Source organism: Oncorhynchus nerka, linkage group LG7 (genome assembly GCF_034236695.1).
Source record: "Oncorhynchus nerka isolate Pitt River linkage group LG7, Oner_Uvic_2.0, whole genome shotgun sequence".
NCBI lineage: Eukaryota > Metazoa > Chordata > Actinopteri > Salmoniformes > Salmonidae > Oncorhynchus > Oncorhynchus nerka.
The window spans coordinates 43,190,836-43,217,163 of record NC_088402.1 but is presented as its reverse complement, the minus strand read 5'-3'; the positions used below and the strand labels follow the sequence as shown (position 1 = coordinate 43,217,163).

The 26,328-nt window shown below is 40.6% G+C and overlaps 1 protein-coding gene and 1 long non-coding RNA gene across 2 annotated transcripts; one reads left to right on the top strand and one right to left on the bottom strand.

Moving 5' to 3' along the window:
* Positions 1-8,112: 8,112 nt before the first annotated feature.
* Positions 8,113-11,247, bottom strand: LOC135572495 (uncharacterized). Its single transcript, XR_010464346.1, has 2 exons — positions 8,756-11,247; positions 8,113-8,633 (listed from the first exon to the last, which is right to left on the bottom strand). It is a non-coding gene; the product is annotated as an uncharacterized LOC135572495 (long non-coding RNA).
* Positions 11,248-15,433: 4,186 nt separating this feature from the next.
* LOC115131725 (E3 ubiquitin-protein ligase RNF5-like) lies at positions 15,434-24,441 on the top strand. The gene is made up of 6 exons (XM_029663669.2): positions 15,434-15,726; positions 19,328-19,346; positions 20,007-20,119; positions 20,211-20,265; positions 20,387-20,498; positions 20,591-24,441. Exons 1-6 carry the CDS (start codon positions 15,518-15,520, stop codon positions 20,698-20,700), a joined length of 618 nt encoding a protein of 205 aa, XP_029519529.1. The 5' UTR covers positions 15,434-15,517; the 3' UTR covers positions 20,701-24,441.
* The last annotated feature ends 1,887 nt before the right edge of the window (positions 24,442-26,328 follow it).

Sequence of the window (26,328 nt, the reverse complement as noted above, 5' to 3'; positions counted from 1 at the left end):
CTCTAGGAGACAGAACGCGTCTCCTTCCTGAGCGGTATGACAGCTGCGTGGTCCCATGGTATTTATACTTGCGTACTATTGTTTGTACAGATGAACGTGGTACCTGCAGGCGTTTAGAAATTGCTCCCAATGATGAACCAGATTTGTGGAGGTCATCACATTTTTTTCATGAGGTTATGGCTGATTTCTTTTGATTTTCCCATGATGTCAAGCAAAGAGGCACTGAGTTTGAAGGTAGACCTTGAAAGACAACCACAGGTACACCTCAAATTGACTACAATTATGTCAATTAGCCTATCAGAAGCTTCTAAAGCCATGACATCATTTTCAGGAATTTTCCAAGCTGTTTAAAGGCACAGTGAACTTAGTGTATGTAAAATTCGGACAAAGTAGATGTCCTAACCAACTTTCCAAAACTATAGTTTGTTAACAAGAAATTTCTGGAGTGGTTGAAAAATGAGTTTTAATGACTCCAACATAAGTGTATGTAAACTTCTGACTTCAGCTGTAGCTGTTTTGGAGTAAACAACCTAAAGTGAGCGACATCTTTATCCTCATTATACAGTGAGTTATATATACAGATATCTTCATGTACATTGATCTGGTACTGGAAATCCCTGTATATAGTTAAATTCTTATGTATTTGAATTCTCTTTCTTTCGTTAGGGACAGTTCAAAAATTACTGGGGTGTGGGGGCTGGTACAAAATAGGGGAGGTTTGTCAAACTTATTTTTTGCTTTGGGGAGGGTTGTGTCTTTTTTATTATTGGGTAGAGGAGGGTAGTGCATTGTTTCTCTGATTTACATTCGCCATTTTACAGGTTTTACTATATAATATCTTCCTATAGCCACATTCCTCATCTGCTTGCAAGTGCATATCCTGTCCATTGCCACAGGAAGTAGGGGTGCTGAGGTTGCTGCAGCACAGGTCCTGTATTAGAGGGCCGATATATCCAGGTGATTCTGCAACTTCGGGCACTTTGGCCCTGCAGGCTTTCAGAAATTAACTTATTTGGGAACGGGGGGCAGTATTGAGTAGCTTGGATGAATAAGGTGCCCAGAGTAAACTGCCTGCTACTCATGCCCAGAAGCTAAGATATGCATATTATTAGTATTAGATTTGGATAGAAAACCCTCTGATGTTTCTAAAACTGTTTGAATTATGTATGTGAGTATAACAGAACTCTTATGGCAGGCGAAAACCTGAAAAAAATTCAACCAGGAAGGGGGAAATCTGAGGTTTGTAGTTTTTCAAGTGATTGCCTTTCCAATATACAGTGTAAATGGGGTCATATTGCACTTCCTAAGGCTTCCACTAGATGTCAACAGTCTTTAGAACGTTGTTTCTGGCTTCTACTATGAAGGGAGAGCGAATAAGAGCTGTTTGAATCAGGGGTCTGGCAGAATGCCATGAGCTAAGTCACGCGTGCGGCCGTGAGTACGAGCTCCATTCCTTTTCATTTCTAAAGACAAAGAAATTGAAACATTATTGAAGATTTATGATAAAAACATCCTAAAGATTGATCATATACATTGTTTGACAAGTTTCTACGAACTGTAATTAAACTTTTTTGACTTTTTGTCTGGATTTAGTGCCCGCGCCTTGTGCATTTTGGATTACTGGACTAAACGTGCGAACAAAAAAGAGGTATTTGGACATAAATATGAACTTAATCTAACATTTATTGTCTAACATGAAGACCTGGGAGTGCCATCAAATGAAGATCATCAAAGGTAAGTGATTAATTTTAACGCTATTTCTGTCTTTTGTGACACCTCTCCTTGGTTGGAAATTGGCTGTATGGTTTTCTGTGGCTAGGCGCTGACCTAACATAATCGCAAGGTGTGCTTTCGCCGTAAAGTATTTTAGAAATCAGACACTGTGGCTGGATTAACAAGAAGTTTATCTTTAAACTGATGTATAATACTTGTATGTTTTAAGCTTTATCAAGTTTGACATCTCTGTTTTCGAGCGACCTCTTCCAACCTTTTTCCTTCCAGCAAGTATTTGACTTCTCATTCCTGTTGCAGAAGATGAGGAAGGGGTATCAGGGTGTGCATCAGGGCGGGTAAGTTAGGGGCAGGTATGATGGCCTCATGTTCTGGCTGCAAGTCACCTGGTGACTAATGTTTTGTGATGGCTGATAGGTAGGTCTCCATTGCAACTGTTCTCTGTAAAGTCTGTCTTCTATTCCGTTGGTTGCATTTCCATTGCCATCTCTTGCTTCTTTGTTCTCGCTTTGTAAGCTCAGAGATCCTTTTTTCTTCCAGTATCTCTCCCTGTATTTTTCAGATGTTCCTGGTATCGTATAGGATCATTTTTTCTATTTTGTTTCTATGTCTGTGACCTCTGTGTTGTTTTATGTGGCATCTTCTAAAAACAAATAAAAAATACTATTTAAGTTTTCAGAATTGTGCACACCTTGGAGCATTTTCTAGATTAAAGGAATTCAAAACATGATTAAATAAGTCTAAAGATTTTTTTAAAGTAATAACATAATGGATTTTTGTTATTTCCACCACTGTTAAGTTTGTGATGGAAATGACCGTGATGGTAATGACACTTCTACTGTTTTTGGAGAAAAATTACAGCCTGCTTAGCATGCTTTGGCTAGTATTACAGCTAGCATATAGTTTACAAAAATATAAAATTTAAAATATATTTAAAAAATCTAAATTCTACCACAAATTAAAGAAATTATAGCCTGTTTGGAAATGACTGACAATAAAAATATTCTCTACACAAGCAATATTTTCCTAGATTTTTCTTCAACTTCTGGACATCACTCCTGGAACAACTGTCTGCTGAAGCCACGTGCTTCAGTGTCGCAATACTTTTCCATGGTAACTAAATTAACATTCTCTTGATTAATGAGACATTTTGCCCCCAGTGGTGGAAATGACACCACTACCAAAGGACAGGTATATTTTGTGTAAATAACAATATAAAGGGCATACTCACAATAAATATTGATATATATTTTATTTTATTGACTCTAGAAGATAACATTACATAATGTGTAGTTATTAATGTTTTGTCATAGAAAAAAACATAGTAGAAGCTCAAAAGTTTGGGCAGGGACAAGGGCAAAACAGTGAATTTGAGGTATAAAATGCATCTGAAAAGTAGCTAAAATACTTAGAGGTGAGAGGTGTTAAAAAAAATCAGGGGTGATTGTAGTGTGAATTTAACATGTAAAGATTAAAAATATAGATTTTTAAATAAAATCCCCCAAATTTACCCTGAGGACATAGAAGTTCCTGAAGTTGCACAATCAGTGCGGGCCACCCCCAAAAAATTCTCAGCACCCTGATTAGTTTACTTCAAAAGTCTCCAGTAGACTACCTGCACATGTTCATCCACTCCACTCGAATATAATTCCAGCATCCAAAATCCTCACCGGCCATTAGATTAATTTACATTTACATTTAAGTCATTTAGCAGACGCTCTTATCCAGAGTGACTTACAAATTGGTGCGTTCACCTTAAGACATCCAGTGGAACAGCCACTTTACAATAGTGCATCTAAATCTTTTAAGGGGGGTTGAGAAGGATTACTTTATCCTATCCTAGGTATTCCTTAAAGAGGTGGGGTTTCAGGTGTCTCCGGAAGGTGGTGATTGACTCCGCTGTCCTGGCGTCGTGAGGGAGTTTGTTCCACCATTGGGGGGCCAGAGCAGCGAACAGTTTTGACTGGGCTGAGCGGGAACTGTACTTCCTCAGTGGTAGGGAGGCGAGCAGGCCAGAGGTGGATGAACGCAGTGCCCTTGTTTGGGTGTAGGGCCTGATCAGAGCCTGGAGGTACTGAGGTGCCGTTCCCCTCACAGCTCCGTAGGCAAGCACCATGGTCTTGTAGCGGATGCGAGCTTCAACTGGAAGCCAGTGGAGAGAGCGGAGGAGCGGGGTGACGTATACTGACGTATACAAATACTGACCGTAGGCTTACATAGTGTATTTTCTCAACACATACAATGCATATGCTCATGACTGAGGTCCATATCAGGATCTTGATGTGCTAAATTAGGAACATTTCAGATGTGGATTTGAATTGAGGACATGCTCAAATTCAAAAACAGATATTAAATCCATATAATTCTTTCAGACTTTGGCGATCATTTGTGAATTCCCTCTGGATAAAGAGGGTTGTGTTCCAACTGTCCTCTTTTAATTTGGGGCTGTAAATGGTGTGGTAAAACTGACAACAGGAGAAACAAATAAGTGAGAATCTGTTCAGAAAATACCTCAATAAAGTAAACGCTAAAGTGAGTAGCTAATTTTAAATGTTTAATTTATCTTAGTAACTACAATCAAGAACGTTAGCTCATTTAGCCAGCAGCCAGTAGAGCTAGCTAGCTAGACTTGATAGAGGGGTAATGTTAAAAGCTAACTGGTAACCTAGATAGCTAGCTAACGAATAAGAAAATTGCCATCCCTTCAGGAAAAACATTGTTACCCTCTATAGAGTCTCAAGGTGTCAGCTAACGTTTGAAAAAGTTTAGGCGTATTTTGAATGACTGGTTAATATCGGATCTCCGCAGCCGATGTAAGACCTTTAAACAGGTCAACATTCACAAGGCCGCAGGGCCAGACGGATTACCAGGACGTGTACTCCAAGCATGCTCTGACCAACTGGCATGTGTCTTCTCTGACATTTTTTTGCCTGTAATACCAACATGTTTCAAGCAGACCACCAAGTCCCTGTGCCCAAGAACACTAAGGTAACCTGCCTAAATGACTACCGACCCGTAGCACTCACGTCTGTAGCCATAAAGTGCTTTGAAAGGCTGGTAATGGCTCACATCAACACCATTATCCCAGAAACCCAAGACCCTCTCCAATTTGCATACCGCCCCAACAGATCCACAGATGATGCAATCTCTATTGCACTCCACACTGCCCTTTCACACCTGGACAAAAGGAACACCTATGTGAAAATGCTATTCATTGACTACAGCTCAGCGTTGAACACCATAGTGCCTTCTAATCTCATCACTAAGCTAAGGACCCTGGGACTAAACACCTCCCTCTGCAACTGGATCCTGGACTTCCTGACGGGCAGCCCCCAGGTGGTAAGGGTAGGTAACAGCACATCCGCCACGCTGATCCTCAACACGGGGGCCCCTCAGGGGTGCGTGCTCAGTCCCCTCCTCCCTGTACTCCCTGTTCACTCTTGATGGCACGGCCAGGCACGACCAGGCACGACTCCAACACCATCATTAAGTTTGCAGACGACACAACAGTGGTAGGCCTTATCATGACGAGCCAGCCTATAGGGAGGAGGTCAGAGACCTGGCTGTGGTGCCAGGACAACAACCTCTCCCTCAACGTGATCAAGACAAATGAGATGATTGTGGATTACAGGAAAAGGAGGACCGAGCATGCCCCCATTCTCATCGACGGGGCTGTAGCGGAGTAGGTTGAGAGCTTCAAGTTCCTTGGTGTCCACATCACCAAAAACTAACATGGTCCAAGCACACCAAGACAGTCGTGAAGAGAGCCCAACAAAACCTTTTCCCCCTCAGGCAACTGAAAAGATTTGGCATGGGTCCTCAGATCCTCAAAAAGGCCTACAGCTGCACCATCGAGAGCATCCTGACAGGTTGCATCACTGCCTGGTATGGCAACTGCTTGGCATCTGACCGCAAGGCACTACCGAGTGTGTGTGTACGGCCCAGTACATCACTGGAGCCAAACTTCCTGCCATCCAGGACCTCTATACCAGGCGGTGTCAGAGGAAGGCCCTAAAAATTGTCAAAGAGGCTTCAACACCGCTACTACCCCCAAGCCATAAGACTACTCAACATCTTATCAAATGGCTACCCAGACTATTTTATTTGCATTCCCCCCCCCTCCCCTTTACGCGTATACTACTCTCTGTTATTATCTATGCAGAAGTCACTTTAATAACTCTACCCACATGTATATTTTACCTTAATTACCTCGACTAACCAGTGCCCCCGCACATTGACTCTGTATTGGTACCCCCTGTATATAGCCTTGCTATTGTTACTTTACTGCTGCTCTTTAATTATTTGTTACTTTTATTTCTTATTTTTGTTGTTAAAGGGCTTGTAAGTAAGCATTTCACTGTAAGGTCTAAACTTGTTGTATTCGACGCATGTGACAAATACAATTTGATTTGATTTTATCAGCATCAAGTCAGTTTGGTAGAAACACATCTAGGTGGGAAAATTAGCGGATTTTAGAATATTCGCATGAAAATCTGTCGCCAATTGGATGGAAACCTAGCTTATGATAACCATCTAGATGTCACCTTGATACAAGCATGAACTGCAACAACACCGGGACACAGTAGGTGCATTCGAGCGGATCACTTTTGTCAAGAAGTTAATTTTCAAAGTGTGCTGCATTATGGGTATAAGAATTGCCTGACTTGCGACTTCAACTTACATGTTGAATGCATGACCTTTACAACCACCATGTGATCAAAGGTCATGAACTTTCGACTGCAGTTGACTGAACATTTCTGCAGTTGCTTACCAACTGCAACTTGAAGTCGGAACCAAAGCTTGTGGGAGAGACAAGCTTCTGTTTTTTGGGAAGCAAAAGGCACTCCATGATGTCGCCACCTATCATTGTTATTATGTTTACTGTTTTGGGTGGATGACTATTTAGAGCCTAAATACGTCTTTATCCTTACAATCGAATTACATAGGCCTACATTTGATCCAGATTTATAACATAGATAACAGGTGGGATAACCACATATCACAGTCATAGTAAGTGTAAGTAATTTTTCCTCAAAGTAACTATCAACAAAGTCAGAGCTAGTAAAGGTGAAATTATTTAAGGTACTCTTTGAAGAAGTAGGGTTTCAGATGTTTTTGGAAGATGGGCAGGGACTCTGCTGTCTTAGCTTCAGGGTGAAGCTGGTTCCACCATTTGGGTGCCAGGACAAAGAGCTTGGACTAGGCTGAGCGGGAGCTGCCCTCCTGTAGGGTGGGGGAGGGCCAAGAGACCAGGGTTGGCAGAATGGAGTGCTTGGTTTGGGGTGTAGGGTTTGAGCATAGCCTGAAGGTACTAGGGAGGGGCAATTCCTCTTGCTGCTCCGTAGGCAAGTACCATGGTCTTGTAGTGGCTGTGAGCTTCAACTGGAAGCCAGTGAAGTGTGCGGAGGAGCGGGGTGACAAACAAAAACTTTGGAAGGTTGAACACCAGGCAGGCTGCAGCATTCTGGATACGTTTCAGGGGCTTGATGGCACAAGCGAGGAACCCAGCCAACAGTGAGTTGCAGTAGTCCAGACGGGAGATGACAAGTGCCTGGATTAGGACCTGCGCCGCTTCCTGTATGAGGTAGGGTCGCACTCTACAAATGCTGTAGACAGAACATGAACCTACAAGAGCGAGTCACTGGTTTGATGTTTGCAGAGAGCGACAGGGTGTTGTCAGGGACAGACCAAGGTTCTTTGCATTCTAGGAGGAGGACACCTTGGAGTTGTCAAACGTGATGGAGAGATCTTGGAGCGGGCAGGTCTTCCCCAGGAGGAAGAGCAGCTCTCTCTTGTCTACCCTGCTGTTTTCTTGTACTTTTATTATGAATAGCTCACCTGAAGCAGAAAGCCCTATCGTCCATGAGGGCTTAATGTTTGATCCCAGCTTTATTGTATGTCCAGTCTGAAAATAGATTGAATCTGTTAAGCACTTTGTCTGTTCTCAAAGGAAGAAATGAACATTGCATGTGTCATGTTCCTTTTTGCAATGCAGTGTTCCCACTTGTATTTGCCGGGTGACACTTGTATATGCTGGGTGACACTTGTATATGCTGGGTGACAGTTTACCAGCTTATTGCATGTACATTCTCTTTTGTCAGGATGCGAGGATGGAAGATATGTTGGCAACTCAACTCAATAAAGGTAAGCTGTCACCCAGCATATACAAGTGAGAACACTGCATTGCAAAAAGGAACATGACACATGCAATGATGATTTCTTCCTTTGAGAACAGACAAAGTGCTTAACGGATTCAAAATATCAGATACAAGAATCCAGTCATAACTCACCTCAACAACCTATCCATGCATCCCTCAGATAAGTCCAGTCTACTCTCTACTCTGGTTGGCATCCCTGATCAATAAAACAAGACAAAAAATATGTTGTTATCTACAGTAGAATTTATTTGAAGAATATACAGTGCATTCAGAAAGAATTCAGACCACGTCACTTTTTCCACATTTTGTTACGTTACAGCATTATTCTAAAATTGATTTTTTTTTTAAAAACTCAACAATCTACAAACAATACCCCATAATGACAAAGCAAAAAACAGGTTTTTAGAATTTTGTGAACATTTTTTTTTTAAAGCAGAAATACCGTATTTACAAAGACCCTTTGCTATGAGACTCGAAATTGAGCTCAGGTGCATCCTGCTTCAATGGATCATCCTTGAGATGATTCTACAACTTGATTTGAGTCCACCTGTGGTAAATTCAATTGATTGGACATGATTTGGAAAGGCACACACCTGTCTATATAAGGTCCCACAGTTGACAATGCATGTAGAGCTCTGAAACAGGATTGTGTTGAGGCACAAGTTTTGGAAGAAGTTTGGAACCACCAAGAGTGGGGCCCCACAAGGTTGCGGACTCTCCTTCCTTATTTGACTAGTAGTTGTTCTGAAAAAAATTATATTAAGAGGAGATTATAACAGAACCAAGATGATCAAATGTTCATAGATGACCAGCAGGGTCAAATAATAATAATCACAGTGGTTGTCGAGGGTGCAACAGGTCAGCACCTCAGGAGTAAATGTCAGTTGGCTTTTCATAGACGATCATTCAGAGTATCTCTACTGCTCCTGTTGTCTCTAGAGAGTTGAAAACAGCAGGTCTGGGACAGGTAGCACATTCGGTGAACAGGTCAGGATTCCATAGCCGCAGGCAGAACAGTTGAAACTGGAGCAGCAGCACGGGCAGGTGGACAGCAAGGAGTCATCAGGCCAGGTAGTCCTGAGGCATGGTCCTAGGGCTCAGGTCCTCAGAGAGAATTAGAGAGAGCATACTTAAATTCACACAGGACACTGGATAAAACATGAGAAATACTCCAGATATAACAGACTGACCCTAGCCACCTGACACATAAACTACTTCAGCATAAATACTGGAGGCTGACACAGGAGGGGTTGGGAGACACTGTGGCCTCATCCGACGATACCCCGACAGGGCCAAACAGGCAGACCCCACCCACTTTGCCAAAGCACAGCCCCCACAACAGTGAAATGTTTATTGCTTGCCTACATTTTACTCCCTCTTTATGTCCCGTCCCCCCCCCTCTAATTTCCTTAATTTTGTGGCTAGTCAAATACTTTCAGTGACACACATCAGAGTCAAATACTTTATATAGAACAAACAGGATAGGAAACCGAAATTAATAATTCATGTACTTGTTATATTAAGAGGGAGTAAAATATAGGCTAACAAACATTTCAGAACAACAACTAGTCGAATAAGACATGGGAGCGACGAATTTTGGCAGAGACTTATTTAGACTTATACACTTGAAACAAATAGCCAAACCGACAACTGCAGCCATTACTAGTGCCTCCCCGCTATCAAACCAACATGTAAATCAAATGAAACGCAGCCGAACGTGATAAGAAATCTCAACTAGCAAGCAAGTCGCAGCAATGAAGACTTGAGTGCGTGCGCGGTCAAGCAAGTCCCAACAATGAAGAACTGAGTGCGTGCGCGTCCACGCGAAAGGGGGGGATTCTTGCAGTGGTGAGCTTTTCGACACGTTAAAGGTTCTACTGCTTGATCTCCTGTTCCTCTTTTAGAATAGTAGTGTAGTGCTTGAGCTTCATATAGTATGCAGATAGGCAGAAACTGCTTCTCCAATAGAAAATCCCCGATCACACTTGTAGGCGATGTCATTGCGACGCCTGTCAGCTAAACTCGTGCAGAACCAGGAACGACATTGAAAGCGTGTCAGTTTGTCACTTTCACGAGTTCTGAGTAATAACAGGTCAATGTCTTAAGACATTGGTTCGAATCTAAGTTGTGCCTTTAGATTTCGAGAAAATTAACAACAAATTAATAATTTTTCACTTCGCTCATTGACTTCTCAAACCCCAGCATGGTCTGTTTCGCTCTGACTTTACACGGTGATTGTTCTATTTAGTTATTAATACTTATTTCCAAAAAAGGTCTTAGGAACGTTTATATGTAAAACATTTTGTTATTCAATTATTTTATGATCAGTTTTCATATGTACTTAAAATAGTAGATACCCTTTTATTTAAATGATTATTTGTTGTTTTATTTCTCAGAATAGTTCCTGATTACACTAAAGAGGGTTTTTAGTCTCTTACTACAAGAACCCTTTGTTTGGTCTTGAACATAATTTCCAGTTGAGTTGAATTTCAAAGCCAAATAACGTCTAGCTCAAAGGTTATGGAATAAGCTATTTTCACTTTAAATTGACTTAAATGGTGCAGATCTCGGTTCCTTATCATTTACGTTCACTGCTCCTACGTCGTTGACTCATCCTACTACAGTTTATACTTTTATATAATCTTTATTGTTTTGTCTTTGTCTATATTATCTCTTAATGCTAGGGGGTTACGAAGCAATGTGAAGCGCAAGGCCTTATTTTTATTTGCTAAACAATGTCGAACAGATTTTTGCTTTTTTTCAAGAGTCTCACTAAATTTTGGCTGATGCCAATTTCTGGATGTCACAGTGGGGCGACGATATTTGGCTCTCCCATGGATCTGAACGCTCTGCTGGTGTCACTACAATGAAAAATACCTTTGGTGGTAATATTCTACACTCGGAATGTGACCCCTTTGGTCACTTTATTGTCTTGTGATCAGTTACAATGACATTACGCTCATTACTGTAAATTTCTACAGGTACAACACCAAACATGAGAATGATGTGTTGCTTGAATAGAGAAACATATACTTAATTGGTTATCTACATTTTCCAATTCGTTATTATTGATAGGAGGGGACTTTAACATTACAATAGATAATTCAACTGATAGATGGCCCCCAGGTAGGCCAACCAATCAGAATTGAACTTTTAATACTTTTAAAACTTTTTATGGAAAAGTTTGATCTTACTGATATATGGAGAGAGAGGTTTCCGGCCGAAAGATCATTCACTTGGAGTAACAAAACAGGTTCCAGACAATCCAGAATAGATTTTTGGCTTATATCCAAATGTATTGATGGTGAGTGTGTTACTACAAATATTTGTACTACTCCCCTCACAGACCATAGGGCTATTTACATTGATATCAAAATATTTACCCCTGATACGAACCTTAGTAGAGCATCCTACTGGAAGCTAAATAGCTCATTATTAAATAATTATATAGTTAAATTTGAGGTTAAAGATCTGCTCTCACACTTTTGGGAAAGGGCTTGTGAAGAAAAATCTTATTGCAAGAACTGGGAGCTCTTTATATTTGAGGTTTCCAAATATCTTAGAAAATATGGTAGTAATCTTGCTAAGACCAGAAGAGCTGAGGAGGAAAAGGTGATCATTAAGATAACTTCCCTTTCTCAGAGGTCCCCAGCCGACCTCTTGGGGGAGGAGAAGATGGAACTAATTGAGTTACAAAATAAACTGGATAATATATATAAATTAAAAGCAGAAGGAGCCTTTATTAGATCTAGGAAAAAATGGATTGAGGAGGGAGAACAGAATTCATCCTATTTCTTTAGACTTGAGAAATTTCACTCTAAAAATAACACTATCCATAAGTTAAACATTGATGGTGTTATTACAGATGACCAAAAATTAATCGCTAAACACTGTAGAAATTTTTACAGAAAATTGTATAGCTCAACGTACTGTCAGGAATCCACAGATATGTTTTTTAACTCACTGAATAATGTTCACTCTATCAGTGATATACAGTTTGATGAACCCATCAAAGTTGAAGAGATTATAGAGTCTATCAAACATCTAAAGAACAATAAATCACCAGGTGTTGATGGAATTACATCAGAATTTTACAAATGATTTTCTGAACAAGACTTCCTATTTGAAGTCTTTTTAGAGAGTATTAAAAACTATGTTCTCCCTCCTACAATGAGTCAGGGGTTAATAATACTGATACCTAAGCCTAAAAAAAGAAGTGCTGCTCATCGATAACTGGTGTCCAATTTGTCTTCTTAATAATGACTATAGCCTTACTACTTGCAAAAATAATTAAAGAAGTCCTGGATGCATTCATTGATGAAACACAGTCTGGCTTCATGAGGAACATACATATTTCTAACAATGTCAGACTAGTATTAGACATACTTGACTACTCAGACCTAATAACTGAGGATAGCTTCATATTATTTTTTAGATTTTTATAAAGCATTTGACACAGTAGAGCATCAGTTTCTCTTCCACTCCCTTGAGAGACTTGGCTTTGGGGATTTTTTCTGTAAGGCTATTAAGACTCTCTATGCACATGGTAACAGCTCTATCAAATTGAAATATGGCACCTCACCTAGATTTGAGTTAAAGAGAGGAATTAGGCAAGGTTGTCCTATCTCTCCGTACCTGTTTTTATTAATCACCCAACTTCTTGCAAATTCTTTAAATAATAGTCATGTACAAGGTATTTCCATAGCTGGTAAAGAAATTATTATAAGCCAGCTGGCTGACGATACTACACTTTTTCTGAAAGACGCTAACCAAATTCCCATATCGATCAATGTGATTACAATCCTTTTCCAAAGCGTCTGGTCTATATCTTAACATTAATAAATGTGAACTCATAGCTGTCAAAGATTGTGTGACACCTTCATATTATGGTATTCCAGTAAAAGAAGAACTTACATATTTAGGCATAACCATTACAAAGGATCAGAAGTCTAGAGGCTTACTAAATTTTAACCCTCTTATTAAAAAACCCCAGAAGAAACTAAATCAATGGCTACAGAGGGACTTATCTTTAAAAGGTAGAGTCCTAATAACCAAGGCTGAAGGTATCTCTAGACTAACATATGGTGCTCTATCTTTATATTTTGACAGTAAAATAAGCAAGGAGATAGACCAAATGCTTTTCAACTTTCTTTGGAGAAACCATACCCATTACATTAGGAAAACTGTTGTAATGAACACTTATGAGAATGGTGGACTGAATTTTCTGGACTTTACTACTTTAAATAATACTTTTAAGATCAATTGGATAAAACAATTCCTAAGAAGACCCACTTCTATCTGGAATTTTATTCCTCATCATGTCTTCTCTACTTTTGATGGCCTTAACTTCATGTTGTTTTGCAATTATAATATTGACAAAGTTCCAGTGAAACTTTCTGCTTTTCATCGGCAGGTTTTCTTGTCATGGTCCTTAATTTATAAACACAATTTTTCTCCACACAGATATTATATATGGAATAATCGGAATCATAAAACACGGGACGAGATGTTAAAAACTGTCCATTGTGCCAATAGATGGAATGCACTCACATGAGATTTGCCGTGATGTTGACAGAGTGGCATGGGAGGTTTATTTCTTAGACTGGGGTAAGATGTCAATTTTGGGACACATCCTCAGTAGTGTGCCTTCGAATCAGTGGGTGTTTCGGCCTTTAATCACTAAACACCCTCATCAAAGGTGGCCAGCTAAAGGGTAATCAAGCCTTAGCTTGTGTCCCATGCCCAATTAAGATGTCCTCTGGATAAGAGCGTCTGCTAAATGACTTAAATGTAAATGTAATGTCCCACGGGACTATGCAAGGCAGGGGCGTCCTCTTCCCTGAGCCAGCCATACAGCTGACCGCATACCTCATATGCCCTCCTCAAGTTGGAGGGATCTGAATTGGGTTCTCAGGTGGGGGTGGGGGTCATGAAGTTATAGCCCAGCAAGGGTCCTTCCGTTTGATCCAGATCCACTGGCTGCCTCTTTCAGCTGCTTGAGAAACTGCTCTGACGGTCTGCCGCAGAGCCTGTCCATGGATTCCAAGTTCTTTCAGCAACCTGATGATGGAAGAAGCCACGAATCCTCTGCATCCCACTTCAACTGGCCAGACCTTTGCATTCCAGCCACGCTGAGTTGCGTCTGCTGCCAACTCTGTGTAACGCAGTTTCTTACGCTCGTAGGCCTCTTCAACAGAGTTTTCCCACGGGACTGTGAGCTCTATGATGTACACAGCCTTTCGTGAAGGGGACCAGAGTACCATGTCTGGCCTAAGGTTGGTAGAAGCAATCTCTGGTGGAAAAATGAGTTGCTGGCCAATATCGACAAGCATCTTCCAGTCCCGGGCCATGGCTAGGTGTCCAGTTTCTGGCTTTGTAGGAGGATACTTGGGCCTTTTCTGTCCCTCCCGGATGAATGTTGTTGTTTTGACGGGATATATTGTATAAAAATACCTCTCTATTTTTAGAATATTGGTTCCGAAATAATATCCTATTGGTGTGCCAACTGGTAAATGCAGAGGGTCTTTTACTCAGTTATGAATAATTCTTATCACTTTACAAGGTCCCTGTAACACCTAAAGATTTTGCAATTGTTTTAGATGCCATTCCCTCAGGTGTTGCTATGTTATTCAGGAACATGTCAAGACCTGACCCTCAGAGCCTACCTTCTATTGACCCTGTTGACTCATCAGTAGGAAAGATTTGTTTCTCTTTTGGTCCATTCAACAACAGAGCGATACGATCCTTGTTTCAGCAGGATGTTGTATCTATACCTTATGTCATGCCTTATTGGAATGGATTTATTGATAATATCTGTTGAAAAAAAGTTTGGATGTTGCCACACACATACCTACTTGTTAACAGAATTAAGGAAGTTTCCTTTAAAATGATTCATGAATATTATCCTGAAGAAGTTTAAGAAAAACATCAACTCAAATTGCTCCTTTTGTAATGACCACCCAGAAACAGTTTTGTATCTTTTTTGGCATTGTATGCATGTAAGAAAACTGTGGCAAGACATCAGTAGGTTTATAATTGAACACATTTATGAAGATTTTACACTATTGTGGAGAGATGTACTGTTTGGATTCTTTACATACAATAGAAATAAGCGGAAACATTTTTATGTAATTAATTTCATTATTCTTTTGGCCAAATTTCATATACACAAATGTACATTTACAAACAGAAAAACACATTTTCGTACCCTACAAAAAGAAATTGAACTGTATTTTAAGACGGTTAAATGCTCTACTAACAAAAAAGCTGTTAGAATTGTAAGAATGTGTATGTCCCTGTGGTAATTGTGTAGGTCCTTGTGTAATTGTAATGTGATATTGTACCCCCTAGCTCTATTGTCCATTGTTTTTAATCTATGTACGCTTGTGTTCCCTCATGTGCTTTATGTATTGATTTGTTGTTAATAAAAATAAACTAAAAAATGTAAAAAATTAAAAAAGGTCTGTTTCGCAAGTGTTCCCGGAAGTCGCGGTTTGGAAAACGCTGTGCTTTTTAAACTCCTCCCAGTTGTTTCTTCTTTTTTTTACGGAAACGGAAGGGGTGGTACACATGTAAAGTGAAATCTCGAAGCTAGCTGCCCGAGTTATTAATTTTTTCAGTAAACAATTATGGCGGCCGCGGATCCCTGGTCCTCGAGTCATGGCAGGCCCACAAGCAGAGGAGAGTTCCCGGCTGGTGAGAGCAGCAATGAGCGCGATGGCCCGGGAGGAAGCGGCGGAGAGGGAGAATCCGAGCCAGATCGGTCAACATTCGAATGCAACATTTGTTTGGACACAGCAAGGGACGCTGTCATCAGCTTGTGCGGGCACTTGTTCTGGTACGAGCCGTGGTATACTTTCGATCAATCGCGAGTAATAGGGAATGTTGTTGCATTCTAACAGCTTACTTACATGCATAGCCAGCGGGCATTGCCTTGTTTACCTTTTAAAACATTTCCGTTAGCTAACTTCTATGCAATAACAAGCGGGTTGTTTTTGTCGGATCACACCCATACGTCGAAGACAAATGCTTGCACAATGTTTGTGTGTATATAGTTAAATGTTAACAAGCAAGATGGCTAACTTGAAGTCTAGCGAGTACATCTACTAGATGACGTTAATCATGGATGAGTGTTGGTTGGCTGAGTCCCATACATTGGCCAACCCATCGAAATAAAGTGCATTTGACTGATATGCTCCTCAACTTTACAACATTGATTCACACATTTTATTAACATTAACTCAATTTAGCTAGGTAAGTTAATGGTTGTACGATCTCGCTACCTGGCTTTAGTTGGCTACGTTGCGTTGGCGGTAGCCCTTGATCATGACTTTCAGCTCCATTACACAGTTCCATCGTGCTTCTACATCTGCATTGCTTGCTGTTTGAGGTTTTAGACTGGGATTCTGTATAGCACTTTGACATAGGCTGACGTAAAAGGGGCTTTATAAATAAATGTGATTGATTTTAAGAGTCATTGGGCGAAGGCATATTCTGTATGGGTTCGTTTTGTTTTAAAGAGCCCAGACGCTCGGTCTGAACATTAACACGAATCGCTTGCCTTACGGTTTTGGAAGCATAAGGACCTTATTCATATCAGCGACAAATAATAAAATGTTTTTAATTGATACACACCTTTTATAAGGTTCCCACGAGACAACATTTTTATGTTGCAGCGCTTGTTTATGGAAAAGATACGGAAGACAGTGGACTGACTGACTACCTGTGCTAATTAGCGATCTGCGTCTCTGAACATGTTAACTCAAAAAATGGAAGCCGCAAATATGTTGTCACTGAAAATACTGTCAGCTGCAACTGTGTTTTGTATTTGTGAAATCTTTTTGATGTCATTATGAAAGTAAAGGGATTTATGTTTCTAGAACCGTACCGCAATTTAGAATCGATAGTAGTTGGCTGTTTTGGCTTCCAGAGCCAATTCGCTAGTCTGAATACCAATATTTTTAGCTAACGTGCCACTCCTTGTCATTGTCACATGGTATTGAGTACATTGAGTGGATTAGCTAAAGAGACTGGTACCCATCCTACCAATTCGCCTTTAAACAGAACATGTAAGGTCCTTGGACTAAGGCTCTTTTTAGGTCATTATTGGGCTATTCTGGACGTAACCTAGTTGGCTAGCTATCAGCATCTTGCCAAAATCATTATTGTGCAACTTGATTCATGCCCCCTTTCAGTTGCACAAGCTACAGCAACAATGTATCGATCTGACGTTTGCAATGTGACAGTGAATGCCTCGCTTGCGCACACCTGCTTACTGCATGGAGAGCAGTCAGTGGTTGAGCCTCTGCATTGGGTTAATAACTATTACACACTCTGTTATAGGCAATGGATAACTTTAGTGACCCTCACTCATTCACTAAACATTAATTGATTCTACCAAGAACACATCTTCTCTAGCTTAGATACTAGCCAACATTGACACGTGAATCATATATTACAAAAAGCAGGCAATGGCCTTCAAGGTTCTGCAAAGTAGCCTACCTGGTTAAATAAAGGTGAAACACATTTTTTTTTAAAAACGTTGATGAGCAATGAAACTGGATGGAAAACACATTCCTGAACTGTTCTCAATTAAAAAAGTTTTTTTTTTTAATTAAAAAAATGTAAATATCTATTTCATGTACATTATTCATGCAAAGAGGAATAGTGTTAATCTCGATTTCCTTTAGAAAATGTTATATTTTAGTGAGAAATTATTTGGAGATTCATGTGTCACTTATACTAAATTAAGTCCTCTTGAATACCCCTATCCCTGTTGAGGGTGAAAGGCTTAAGCTTCCAATAGCTGATATTGAGCCCCCCTGTGGGAGATAAGGAGGAAGTCTCTTTCCCTAGAGCCAAAGCCTATATTTGAATGTAACAATATAGCTGGAGAGACCTGTGGAGAGTACGAGTGGTCACATTTTCTGCAGAGCAGACACCCATTTGACGACAGGAGCATCTCAGTCTGAAGAGGCTCCTCTCCTCTTCTTCGTCAGCGTTGGCCTGAAAACCAATGCTAGTTGGAAACAAGCATGTATGGTGGATGCTTACAGAAATTTGTTTTTCGCTGACCACATCCACATTTGAAATGAAAGGTTGGAGATGGGAATGCCACTTATCTTGAGATTTCTTCTCTATTGTCCTTTATTATGGGAAGGCAAGTCCTCTCTTCCTGGTGTAAACATTCTGTTGGTTAATACTAAGCTCCCCTTAGACTCTGTGTACATTTTCAGAATTTTACCAGGACAATGTTTTTCTCAAATTGGAGGATAGAATAAAATGTTACACAGCCCTAAAACTTCAAATCCTGACAGGCTGGTGTTTGAACAAGTTAGGCTGTACTGAAGAATGGAAATGTATATTTGGATATTTGACACTTCTCAATAGAGGGCTCATTTCATTGTCGAAACACCAGTCTTGTCCATGCACTAAAATATTGCAGTGAACTGACGGTGACTAATCATTTGATGTAAAACATCAGTGGGTATCTGAGACTGCATTAGGCTAGATTTCCCTGGCAAATAATGTCTCCATCTAATTTAGCCTACTTAGCGCAGGTAGCTAGACTAGAGTACACACTTCACCTGTCTCCCACAGATCTAATGTGCAGTCGCTGCTTTCTTTCCACTGGTGCCTAAATAAGTTCTTCACCTGACTAAACTCTTAAAACCCTCCCAGAACCATGGTCACTGCCCAGCTCTACAAATGCTGTATATGCTCCATAGAGCCACAAACCAGTTTCAGAATGCAAATGTATGGCACGCTTTTAGCCCATGTATTGTCACCATAGAAAACGAGAAGGGGCAGCTCCATTTCACCATTGTCTTAGGGGCTTCGGTAGTTCTCTTCTATTTCTATGGTTGTCACGTTCACGATAGTCCTCTTTGTAACCATGGTTTTTGGAACCAACAATGCCGCGCTATGTTACATCTACCATCCTGCTGTCCCACAATGCAGCAATCTGGCCAGTAACGAGGCGTGATGGTGCTAACGAGCGATGACAGATGGAGCTAATTAAAACTAACGATGGGGAGCCGGGATCATTTTAATCACTCGCATCGTTAAGGTCAGAACAGGGTAACCAGATGCACCCTGTAGGGGCCTACTGGGAAAACAAGGCAAATATGGATTCCAAAATCTAGCCCACTAACTAGGCCTATGGGAGAATCTCAATTGCATACTCCTCGTGTCCTCTCTTCTCGCCTCAAAGCCAATTGGAGAAGGTCAGAGGAGAGGGACATCTGACTTTCTCATTCATTGTGTTTTGAAAAGGAGACGAGGAGAGCGGAAGCGAGGAGTATGCAATTGAGAATCACCCCGTGTGTCAATTCCGACTCAATTAAGTAGGCCGTTAGGAGGTTCCTCCAAATGTCACCAGGTTTCTAGGTGATGCCATAATACCCACTTTAACCTTGTTCTCTTTCTCTCTTTCACAGCTGGCCCTGCCTTCATCAAGTAAGTATTCCATTTAAAGGTGTTATCTTTAGTTTCACAGTACTGGTAAATATTAGCTACACTTTTCCTACTGGTTGAAACCAGCCCTCGATCCCTGTCCCATGACATGACCTGAGACCAAACTTGGTCAGTCAGCTGATTTAGTGCAGCTTGTTGATAATGTTCTTAATGTCACATTCATTACACCAGTGTTTACTGTCAACCCCCTTTTGTCCTCAAGGTGCTTTAGATTATAGCACAAGCTGTACATGCATCGCACCATGATTAGTTTTGCATATCCTTCTCCTTTATTGTCTAAGAACAAGTCAATGTTTTTCTTTCATTAGTTACTGAGCTAACGCTGTTGATAGTGTCAACGCTAGTGCCTTGTGTACCCAGCTGTCGTACTTGCTCTATTGCTCAAAACTCTCTTATATTGATGACACACAAAGTATAATTTGGAATTATTTTGCCGCTTTTTATTTGATGAAATAATTCTATGAAAGTATATCGATTTAGTCCTTTTACATAACACACTATATCTCATAGATCTACCCTGTGTGTTGCACATTGTAGTAAGTCAGTGCATGCCAATAGACTGACAGTATTGAACAGACAGTAAAGTATGGCTTCTGTCTCAGTCATGTGATCTCTCTTTCCCTCCCCTTCTCTGTGGTGCAGTGGTTGGAGACACGGCCCAGCCAACAGCAGTGTCCTGTGTGTAAAGCAGGCATCGGCAGAGAGAAAGTCATCCCCCTCTACGGCAGAGGGAGCTCCAGCCAAGAGGACCCCAGGTACTGTGTGTGTGTGTGTGTTTGAGCGTGCATAGTTGTACACATGTGACACTGAGAAACTGCATTGGTTAACTGGTGTTTCATCTTCCAGGTTGAAAACCCCGCCTCGGCCTCAGGGACAGAGAACGGAGCCAGAGAGCAGAGGGGTGAGGCCTCTTCATCACTTACATTTTAATTAGTTTAATATGGCATTTATTGCATGGTTCTTTGCGTGTTCACTCTATTTGTAACGAGTGACCACTATTCTGCTCTTTCCTCTTCTTGCAGCCCTTCCAGGGGTTTGGGGACACTGGCTTCCACATGTCCTTTGGGATCGGTGCATTCCCATTCGGCTTCTTCACCACAGTCTTCAACACCAATGACCCCTTCCACAGAGCAGGTACACACAAACAGACACCCACACAACCATAATGTATTCCTTGACACAATGGCTATTGGCTGATCATTGCAATGTTATCACTGTTCCCCCAGACGCATATGCAGCCGATCACCAAGGCAACCCTGACAACGGCAACAACTGGCAGGACTCTCTCTTCCTGTTTGTGGCCATCTTCTTGTTCTTCTGGCTGCTGACTGTGTGAGGGAGAAGATGGATAGAAGGTGGAAATGGAGAGGTGTAGGGATGGGGTAGTGTGTATGTATGTATGTATATATATATATATATATATATATACACATCAAAGCATCAGGAACGACCGACTTTCTTGCTCAGTAGTGACTGGGAGACTTTAGACTATAGATGGGTGGTGGTGGGATGACTGTCAGTTTACTCTTAGCAAGTGATATCTAATGCAGCAAACAAACAAGTCAAATATATGTCTATTCCCCCCACCAAATGATTTATGAGATTAATTTGGTTAGGGAGAGTACACTGAGACACCACTCTGGTGGTGGTGGATGATACCCAAACGTGAGGGTGAGTGAAGCGAAGTCAATCTATCCACCTTTCTCTGCATTTGTACATAAATACACCACACACACACAGTGGATACCCGGGTTGAGGTGTGGGGGCTGACTTTTTAGGGATGGGACTGGTGTATAGACTGGAATCAGTGTTGAGAGAAATGGTTGGATTGAGTTAATTGTAAATTAGGGGAGTATGACAATAATCACTAAGTAACTTTACTGTACCACAATACCTATGTGGTTAACATAGAGATACAGTTGAAGTTGGAAGTTAAAATACACCTTAGCCAAATCAATTTAAACTCAGTTTCACAATTCCTGATATTTAATCCTAGTAAAAAATTCCCTGTCTTAGGTCAGTTAGGATCACCACTTTATTTTAAGAATATGAAATGTCAGAATAATAGTAGAGCAAAGGATTTATTTCAGCTTTTTATTTCTTTCATCACATTCCCAGTGGGTCCGATGTTTACATACAATCAATTAGTATTTGGTAACATTGCCTTTAAATTGTTTAACTTCGGTGAAACGTTTCGGGTAGCCTTCCACAAGCTTCCCACAATAAATTGGGTGAATTTTGGCCCATTCCTCCTGACAGAGCTGGAGTAACAGAGTCAGGTTTGTAGGCCTCCTTGCTTGCACACACTTTTTCAGTTCTGCCCACAAATTTTCTATGGGATTGAGGTCAGGGCTTTGTGATGGCCATTCCAATACCTTGACTTTGTTGTCCTTAAGCCATTTCTCCACAACTTTGGAAGTATGCTTGGGGTCATTGTTCATTAGGAAGACCCATTTGCGACCAATCTTTAACTTCCTGACTGATGTCTTGAGATGTTGCTTCAATATATCCACATCATTTTCCTGCCTCATGATGCCATCTATTTTGTGAAGTGCACCAGTCCCACCTGCAGCAAAGCATCCCCACAACATGATGCTGCCATCCCTGTGCTTCACGGTTGGGATGGTGTTCTTCGGCTTGCCGTAGTCTGGCTTTTTTATGGCAGTTTTGGAGCAGTGGCTTCTTCCTTGCTGAGCGACCTTTCAGGCTATGTCGATATAGGACTCGTTTTACTGTGGATATAGATACTTTTGTACCTGTTTCCTCCAGCATCTTCACAAGGTCCTTTGCTGTTGTTCTGGGATAATTTGCACTTTTCGCACCAAAGTACGTTCATCTTTAGGAGACCGAATGCGTCTCCTTCCTGAGCGGTATGACAGCTGCGTGGTCCCATGGTGCTTATACTTGCGTACTATTGTTTGTACAGATGAACGTGGTACCATCAGCCATTTGGAAATTGCTCCCAAGAATGAACCAAACTTGTGGAGGTCATCAAACTTTTTTCTTAGGTCTTGGCTGATTTCTTTTCATTTTCCCATGATGTCAAGCAAAGAGGAACGGAGGCCCTGAAATACATCCACAGGTACACCTCCAATTTACTATGATGTCAATTAGCCTATCAGAAGCTTCTAAAGCCATGACATCCTTTTCTGGAATTTTCCAAGCTGTTTAAAGGCACAGTCAACTTAGTGTATGTGAACTTCTGACCCACTGGAATTGTGATGCAATGAGTTTAGTGAAATAATCTGTCTGTAAATAATTGTTGAAAAAAAATTACATGTCATGCACAAAGTAAATGTCCTAACCAACTTGCCAAAACTATAGTTTGTTAACAAGAAATTTGTGGAGTGGTTGAAAAATTATTTTTAATTACTCCAACCTAAGTGTATGTAAACTTCTGACTTCAACTGTACTTAGACAAAATGGAATACAAAAATTGCCCTTTGAAGGAATTTCAGGTTTAGGCTATTCCCCAAATATTAGAGCTTGTTTGAGTTAAGGGAGGGTGAGAATGGGATTATAACCTGATACAATAAAAAAACAATGTTTTGTTGCAATAGACACTTTTATTTCCAGGCCAAAGAGCGACGTATCACCGTCAAGTACGATTTTGGGAAAATGTATTTGAATATTCCTGATTACAATTGAACTGATTCAATTTTTGTCTGTAGATTTTAGGAACATAATTTATGAACATTTTTTAGGATGGTCTACAGACTGGTACAATAACAACTTTGTATATTCTCTTAACAAACTGCCATTGCACTGTGAAGTCATAGAGAAGACAGACCTAATAATGTGGACACGGTATGAGTTCTTTGTCATATGTTAACAGTCTAACACTATTGTAAAGAGTCATGAGGATAGTGTACGGGAAGGCTGGAGTGAGCAGTATTGTGTACAGTTGTGCTCTGGAGAATTTGCCACACGAGTAAATACTGTATGACGTCACAGTATTCTCTGGGGACAGTTAGTGGAACATTTTTAAATCTACAAATCAAAATGATCTGGAACACAACACAGAATCCTTTTGATCTGGATGAAATGTACTAAAAAACCTGTCCTTGGGGGCTTGTAGCTGGGCACAGTGCTACAAAGGAAAAGATGGCAGCAGAGTCACGTTCATTAAGGCACAACATAGCAAACCTTTTGCAAAATAAAACAAGTGTTTATTGGACAAATTCAGATTGTACCTGTTTCACTGTTTTGTACAGTTTACTTCTGTTTTGTGCCTACTGAACATGACCCAGGTGCAGAAGTCAATACAGTGTTTGTCAGATCCTTTTTGACTTAAGTCAGAATGAGTATTTGATATCTGCAACTAAAATGAATTTCATACGATGAGCAACATGAACTGTGCCCAATGTGATGACATGGACTATTATAATTGTAAGATTTCAATTAGTGTTTCTCCTGATTGTAAGTGTTTGTGTGTCTGTCTGTATATACATTTGTATATATGAATATTGTAAAGGCTGTTTTTACGTGTTTCCGAATGACCAGCCATGGCAATGAGTCAAGATGTGAGATGGTTCGAGTTTAACCTGGCCAGCATGTCCTAATGTAGCAGAGTCCCCCTCTTCCACTCAGTGAAAGACAAGTTACATTTCTGTACTCGTACCGGTATATGAGCCAACCAGAAGCGAGTGAGCAGTGTATGAAAAGGAAACAGTAACTCCCATTTCACCCTACCCATTTCATTTTGATACAACTCCTGTGAAGTCTATGAAATGGGTTGAAGATCAAGAGTGTCCAGGAACTCTGTAGCACCTTACCAAACAGCACCAGCCCAATAACATCCATGCAACGGGTTGAGTAAAGGAAGGGCTATGGGGGCACGAAATGATGAGAAGGTGGTCTTGTGATGTACCGTTGGAGGGGCTAAGTAATTTTGTACATATCACTGTCTGATCAAGCTAGGCATTTGTTTTGTGACACAAAAAAAAGATGGAAATGACATTTGTTTTGCAAGTCTTTTGCTAGACGACACAGTGAGACATTGTGCAAAACCGAATGGTCACGGAGCTGTGGAAATTTTTTCCTGCACTCTGAATAAATAGTTGTTTAATACATTTAATGTAGCCTGTGTTGTCTAAGTTCTTTGTGCACACTTATGAAGTTGAAATGTGTATTAACTGTCCAAATATGCTGAATTTTGAAAGGCAAATCGGTGAGACAGATCCATTCAAACACAAAAATACAAAGCATAAAATTATTTTGAACACAAATATAAATGCAACATGGAACAACTTCAAAGATTTTACCGAGTTACAGTTCATATAAGGAAATCAGTCAATTTAAATAAATGAATAAGGCCCTAATCTATGGATTTCATATGACTCGGAATACAGATATGCATTTGTTGGTCACAAATACCTTCTTTTTTTAAATCTGAAAACCCACTGTTCCCATGACTGGTTAACTGCCTTGCTCAGGGGTCGAACAACATATTTTTACCTTGTCAGCTCGGGGATTCGATCCAACAACCTTTCGGCCCAACATTCCTACCATTTCCCTCATGCAGCGCGGCATCTCATTCGCATAGAGTTGATCAGGCTGTTCATTGTTCATTGTGGAATGTTGTCCCACTCCTCTTCAAATGCTTTGCAAAGTTGCTGGATATTGGTGGGAACTGGAACATGGTGTCGATCCAGAGCATCCCAAACATGTTCAATGGTGTTCAATTTGGTGAGAATGCAGGCCATGGAAGAACTGTGACATTTTCAGCTTCCAGGAATTGTGTACAGATCCTTGCGACATGGGGCCATGCATTATCATGCTGAAACATGAGGTGATGGTGGCAGATGAATGGCTCGACAATGGGCCGCAGGATCTCATCACGGAATCTCTGTGCATTAAAATAACCATTGATAAAATGCAATTGTGTTCGTTGTCCATAGCGTATGCCTGCCCATACCATAACCGCACCGCCACGATGGGGCAGTCTGTTCACAACGTTGACATCAGTAAATCCCTCACCCACACAACACCAATACACGTAGTCTGCGATTGTGAGGCCGGCTGGATGTACTGCCAAATTCTATAAAATGACATTGGAGGTGGCTTATGGTAGAGAAATTAACATTCCATTTTCTGGCAACAGCTCTGGTCGACATTCCTGCAATCAGCATACCAATTGCACACTCCCTCAAAACATCTGTGGCTTTGTGTTGTGTGACAAAACTGCACATTTTAGAGTGGCCTTTTATTGTCCCCAGGTGCACCTGTGTAATGCTCATGCTGTTTAACCAGCTTCTTGATATGCCACACCTGTCAGGTGGATGATTATCTTGGCAAAGGAGAAATGCTCATGTGAACAAATTTGTGCACCAAATTTTTTGTACATATGGAACATAGCTGTTATCTTTTATTTCAGCTCATGGGACCAACACTTTACATGTTGTGTTTATATTTTTGTTCAGGCAGCTTATACTCAGCTTCACTGTAAACTAAAATAGCTGGATCAGGTGTATGCCATCTATTGCTATGCTTGTAATATGATTATAGTCGAGCTGATCATGACTAAGAGAACAAAAGCCAGAAACCTGCAATGTAATACTATTTACCAGGGCAATGTGTTTTGGTTGATCATGACCTGGATTTAACCTTTATTTTAAGCCTTTTCCAGAAAATAGAATCACAAAAATGTCATCAATTGTCTGAGGATGGTGCTGGACCTTCTGACATAAAAAGAAAAGGGGAAAGTTTAAGTTTGAAAAAGCTTTAAAAAAAATAAAGCTTTAAATCCAGTTAACGTGACTTTATTACAAATGATTTAACAATAAAGGCACGTGCTCTCATGTACTGGACTATTGACCGATCACGTGATGAGTCTATCCTGAAGTAGATCACGATACAACATGACGACTGCAGACTCCCACATGACTTTTCTCTCTGAATCTCCACAGACAAGAGGTTGAGGAATGTAGTGAGATTTTGACATGAGATATTAGTAGGTAAATTA

Bases quoted from the DNA above. Each gene is read 5' to 3' on its own strand.
- LOC115131725 (XM_029663669.2), top strand. From the start codon at position 15,518: ATGGCGGCCGCGGATCCCTGGTCCTCGAGTCATGGCAGGCCCACAAGC. The intron at 20,266-20,386 runs GTGAGGCCTCTT...CTCTTCTTGCAG, and splicing joins CGGAGCCAGAGAGCAGAGGG to CCCTTCCAGGGGTTTGGGGA. The intron at 20,499-20,590 runs GTACACACAAAC...CTGTTCCCCCAG, and splicing joins TGACCCCTTCCACAGAGCAG to ACGCATATGCAGCCGATCAC.